Source organism: Perca flavescens, chromosome 2 (assembly GCF_004354835.1).
Source record: "Perca flavescens isolate YP-PL-M2 chromosome 2, PFLA_1.0, whole genome shotgun sequence".
Classification (NCBI taxonomy): Eukaryota; Metazoa; Chordata; class Actinopteri; order Perciformes; family Percidae; genus Perca; species Perca flavescens.
The window spans coordinates 2,681,903-2,687,475 of record NC_041332.1 but is presented as its reverse complement, the minus strand read 5'-3'; the positions used below and the strand labels follow the sequence as shown (position 1 = coordinate 2,687,475).

General features: G+C 42.1%; 1 protein-coding gene across 1 annotated transcript; it reads left to right on the top strand.

Moving 5' to 3' along the window:
- Positions 1–2,026: 2,026 nt before the first annotated feature.
- LOC114566320 (E3 ubiquitin-protein ligase TRIM39) lies at positions 2,027–5,462 on the top strand. Its single transcript, XM_028594652.1, has 2 exons — positions 2,027–2,244; positions 3,464–5,462. Exon 2 carries the CDS (start codon positions 3,466–3,468, stop codon positions 5,110–5,112), a length of 1,647 nt encoding a protein of 548 aa, XP_028450453.1. The 5' UTR covers positions 2,027–2,244; positions 3,464–3,465; the 3' UTR covers positions 5,113–5,462.
- The last annotated feature ends 111 nt before the right edge of the window (positions 5,463–5,573 follow it).

Below are 5,573 nucleotides of genomic sequence, written 5' to 3'. Positions count from 1 at the left end.
CTAAGGTCAAGCCTTACCTGCTACGTAAAGACTTTGAAAGAGTCATGCATGCATTTATTACGTCCCGTTTAGACTACTGTAACTCACTGTATGTTGGATTGGATCAGTCATCCCTTCGTCGGTTACAGTTAGTCCAGAACGCAGCAGCTCGACTTTTAACCGGGACTAAAAAGCGTGACCATATTACACCGGTTTTGGCCACGCTCCACTGGCTTCCTGTTTGTTTCAGGATTGAATTTAAAATTGTATTAATTGTTTTTAAGATCTTAAATGGGTCTTCGCCTTCTTATTTATCAGAGCTCTTACATGTCCACACGCCAGTCAGAGCACTGAGGTCGTCCAATCAGATGCTCCTCGATGTGCCCAGATCCAGGTTAAGAACCAAAGGTGAGCGAGCCTTTTCACTGGCTGCTCCAAACCTCTGGAATAGTTTACCTGTTCATGTAAGAACAGCTCGGACCATTGAAACATTCAAGTCCATGCTTAAGACCCACTATTGTTCATTGGCTTTCAATTCAAGTTGAGCTTTTATATCTTGACAGTATTGACCTTATTCTTTTTCTACTGTCAGTTATTTTGTATTGTACATCGTGCCTTGTTTGTGTTTATTGTTTCGTTGCTTTTGGAGCATGTTAAGCACTTTGGTCAACTGAGGTTGTTTTTAAACGTGCTATATAAATAAAATTCAATTGAAAAAAAAACACACACACACACACACAACAACCCACACACACACACACACACACACACACACACACACACTCATGCACACACACAGAAACACACACACACACAGAAAAAACACACACACACACACACAGACACATACACACACACACACACACACACACTCACTGAAATTACACTCAGTCTGTCAGAGACTAACACACACACACACTCATGCACACACACAGACACACACACACACACAGAAACACACACACACACACACACACTAACACAAACACACACACAGAAAAACACACACACACACACTCACACACACAGACACTTACTCACTGAAATTACACTCAGTCTGTCAGAGACTAACCCACACACACACACACACACACAGACACACACACACACAGAAACACACACACACACACTAACACAAACACAGACACACACAAAAAACACACACACACACACACACACTCACACACAGACACTTACTCACTGAAATTACACTCAGTCTGTCAGAGACTAACACACACACACAGACACACACAGACACACACAAATACACACACACTCAACCACACACACGGATGTGACGTTTTTAGACTAGAGCAGCAGTAAAGGCAGCTTTTATTAAGTTATATTTCATTACGAGTACATCGTGTTTCCTTGTGGTTGTTTCACAATAAAAGCTCCCTGTGTGTTTCACCACCTGGATGCTTTTTTAATGTGAAGCAGCGGCAGGAGGAAATGTTTGTTTTCATCAGCAGTGATTGTGGAGGATGAATCGGTCTCACCTTATTTTTCCAGTTGAGTATGTGCATGCTTTTCACGTGTGTGTGTGAGGTGAAAATCAGGAATTGTGCATTCTTGATACATGGCCTAAGAGGTACCTCTAAAGCTTTTCATCCTCATATCTGAACCAGAGAACTCGTTAACGCTAGAAACGGTCTCAGTTTGGTTATGTTTAGACACACAAACTACAAAGTTAAGTTTAGAAAAGATCATGGTTTCAGTTCAAATCAGAAGTTACTTCACTTCTGGTTACGTATGTAACGCTGGACGTGACTTAGCTCCGTTTGTTCTGTAAGTTAAAAAACAAAAAAACACATTGTCATATCATTGACATGTTGCAGATGTGTGGAGGTTTCTATTTGTGTCCAATAAACTAAACTAAACTCTCCTGGTTAAAGTACAGCTGAGGCGCGTTCAAGTTTCAACAAACATAATAAAGGTATAAGCAACACCTTCTCACACACCTTCCTCCTCCCACCTGTTAGATGAAGACACACCTTTGCTCCATATTAACCAAACAACATCCTGGTATTTCACAATAACCGTGTAAATCAGAGGGAGGAAACAAACAGCAGAGCTGCAGGAAGAGGAGGAGCAACACTGGAAAGAAGAGAGCTTCAACGTCACACTCCAGAAACGAAAGTGAAGTTTGTCAGAGTGTCAGCCACGCTGCAGTCGAGACAAGTCTCTGTTTCTCTCTGAAAGAAAACTCAAACTGACTTCATCAGGTCTTTCTCAACAACACAGCAGAGTCTCTGACAAACACTGGTGAGTACAGCTGATCACATTTACACTTTCTACAACCAGGATTAACACTAAACTTCAGCTCTACTCAGACAGGAAGTTCCTCTCTTTTCATTTCTTGTGAAATTAGTAACAGTATAACTATGTCTGTTTGTCTGCAGGCCCACTATACAGTAGTCCACTGTTACAGCTTTAAACAGTCTCTCTGTGTCAGTTCTCAGGACTGGAGTTTAGATTACTTCCTACTTTACTGCTATTGTTACTGTTTACTGATCGCTTCATGAATACACCTTCCTCTATCTTCTCTGGCTGTTTCACAATAAAAGCTTTCAAACAGAGAACCAGTTGGGAGGCTTTTAATGTGAAGCAGCTGGAGGAAATGTAATGTGTTCAAGTAGCTGTGCTGTTCTTTTGATAAAACTTGGACACAGGAGCATTATTAGGCTCGTTCTAGATGAACTGCGCCTCGCCTCTAAAGTAGACGAGAGCAGGCGGCAGCAGCCGGGGGCGGGGACAAAGATCAGCTCTCTAGTTGGACAGTTTCAGCCTTTTCCAGCCTATATATACACTGTCTATGATTCCAGCAGCCTTCAGACTGAACAGGAAGTGACAGAAACACTGTGGTCCGATTGTGATTCAAAATAATGTTATCACACCCATATATCAGATTGTCCACAGTCTCCAGTTGTTTTTATTATGACAGAGTAGCTGTCAGAATGCTCTCCATGTGATCTGTTGCTGATTTTAATTACCAACAGACTGTAGATGATCTGTAATCTGATCAGATTTAGTCTCTCTGACTTCTCAACATCACTATCAGCCTCACAACATGTCATAACAACCTATGTTTATAAAAAAAAAAAGTAAAAATCAAGAATCGAATTGTGACCTGAGTATCGATGTTGCCTGGAACACAGCATATGTTTGAACTTACACATACGTCTTGCAACTACCACGCACCACCAACCACAACAACAACCCAGTGCAGATAGTTAGGCATTGTATTATCTCAAATGTCTTAAAATATATAGTGTATTTAGCTGCTGTAAACCGGGCTGAGCCTCAAATTTGTACAATGTCTGGCTCCGCTCCTGTGTGGATATATTCAGTGCTGTTTTGTCAGAGTAGCGAGCTTTACTGTGTTCCTTGTTGCTCACATTTTGATGCAAGTCAAAACACCTTTTTTTAAATAATTAAAACTCTATTTTAATATGTTTTTCTTCTTTATTCACACTATATGTAGATATGGCTGCTGCAAACTATCTGCAATCTGAAGATCAGTTTCTGTGCTCCATCTGTCTGGATGTGTTCACTGATCCTGTCAACACACCATGTGAACACAACTTCTGCAAAAACTGCATCACTGAACACTGGAATACTAATGACCAGTACCTGTGTCCCATGTGTAACAAGGTTTTCAACACAAAACCTGAGCTGCATGTCAACACTTTGTTCTCTGAGATGGTCGATCAGTTCAGACAGTCAGCTCAACAGAAAGCCAGCAGCAGCAGCTCAGAGCAACAAGTGTCCAAACCAGGAGAAGTTCCCTGTGACGTCTGCACTGGAACCAAACTGAAGGCCCTGAAGTCCTGCCTGGTGTGTCTGGCCTCCTACTGTGAGACTCACCTGGAGCTTCATCTGACCATGTCAGGCCTGAAAAGACATCAGCTGATCGACCCTGTGGAGAACCTGGAAGGCAGGATGTGTACGAAGCACGATAAACCTCTGGAGCTGTTCTGTAAGACCGACCAGACATGTGTCTGCATGCTCTGCACTGTTTTAGACCACAAGAAGCATGATGTTGTTCCTCTGAAAGAAGAATATGAAGGAAAGAAGGCAGAGCTGGGGAAGACAGAGGCTGAAATTCAGCAGATTATCCAGAAGAGACGACTGAAGATTCAGGAGATCAAACACTCAGTCGACCTCAGTGAGGAAGATGCAGACAGAGAGATAGCAGAAGGTGTTCAGGTCTTCACTTCTCTGAAGGAGTCTGTTGAGAGAGGCCTGAATGAGCTCATCAACACCATCAAAGAGAAGCAGAAAACAACAGAAAAACAGGCCGAACCTTTCATCAAAGAGCTGGAACAGGAAATCTCTGAGCTGATGAAGAGGAGCACTGAGGTGGAGCAGCTCTCACGCTCTGAAGACCACCTCCATCTTCTCCAGAGTTTCCAGTCCCTAAACATCCAAAAACTTCCACCCACCAAGGACTGGACAGAGGTCAGCATCCGTCCATCATCATATGAGGGGACTGTGGTGAAAGCTGTGGTTCAGCTGGAGGAGACACTCAGTAAAGAGATGAAGAAGCTGCTTGAGTCTGAGCTGAAGAGGGTCCAGCAGTATGCAGTGGATGTGAATCTTGATCCTGATACAGCACATCCTGATCTTATCCTGTCTGATGATGGGAAACAAGTGAATCTTGGTGATGTGAGGAAGAATCTCCCAGACAACCCAGAGAGATTTTCTAAGGGTGTTTGTGTTTTAGGAAAGCAGAGTTTCTCTTCAGGCAGATGTTACTTTGAGGTTCAAGTTAAAGGAAAGACTAAATGGGCTTTAGGAGTGGTCAGAGAGTCGATCAACAGGAAGGGAGACATCACACTGAGCCCTCAGAATGGTTACTGGACTATATGGTTGAGAAATGGAAAGGAGTACGAAGCTAATGATGACCCTCCAGTCCTTCTCTCTCTGAAGTCTCCTCCTCAGAAGGTGGGGGTGTTTGTGGATTATGAGGAGGGTCTGGTCTCCTTTTATGACGTAGATGCTGCAGCTCTTATGTACTCCTTTACTGGCTGCTCCTTCACTGAGAAACTCTTCCCATACTTCTATACTGGTAATAATGATGGTGGTAAAAACTCTGCCCCTCTGATCATCTCTCCTGTCAGAGTAAACTAATCACTTAACTTTGATTCATTTATTTTCATTCAGGGAAACAAAATGTTAATAATTAGTTTAGATCTTATTTTCTATCTTTTTAATGTGGTGATTGATTTCCACTTAATTGTTAAGACTTGTTTAATTATAGGTATTCCATTACATAGTCAACAAACTAATTTAATGCATTCATCTCTTCAACACTGCATCAGAATATCTATTTTTTAAAAACCTCTGTTAAATCCACAGACATTTATTTTAACTTCCAGAAGAAATCAGTTTCAAAAGACACCTTCATTTAAGAGTAAGTCTGCATCCACAATAAATGCATGTATTTCCATACATATTAATTGGGGAGTAGTGGGTTGCCACGGGGGAGATGGAAAAAACGAGCGGTGAAAATGTTGAGATCGACTCAACTTTTGGAGAAACGCAACCCTGTGTCACGCTGCAGTGGCCAATCATGTAACAGAGATCAGAGT

Coding starts and splice junctions, on each gene's coding strand:
- LOC114566320 (XM_028594652.1), top strand. CDS start 3,466: ATGGCTGCTGCAAACTATCTGCAATCTGAAGATCAGTTTCTGTGCTCC.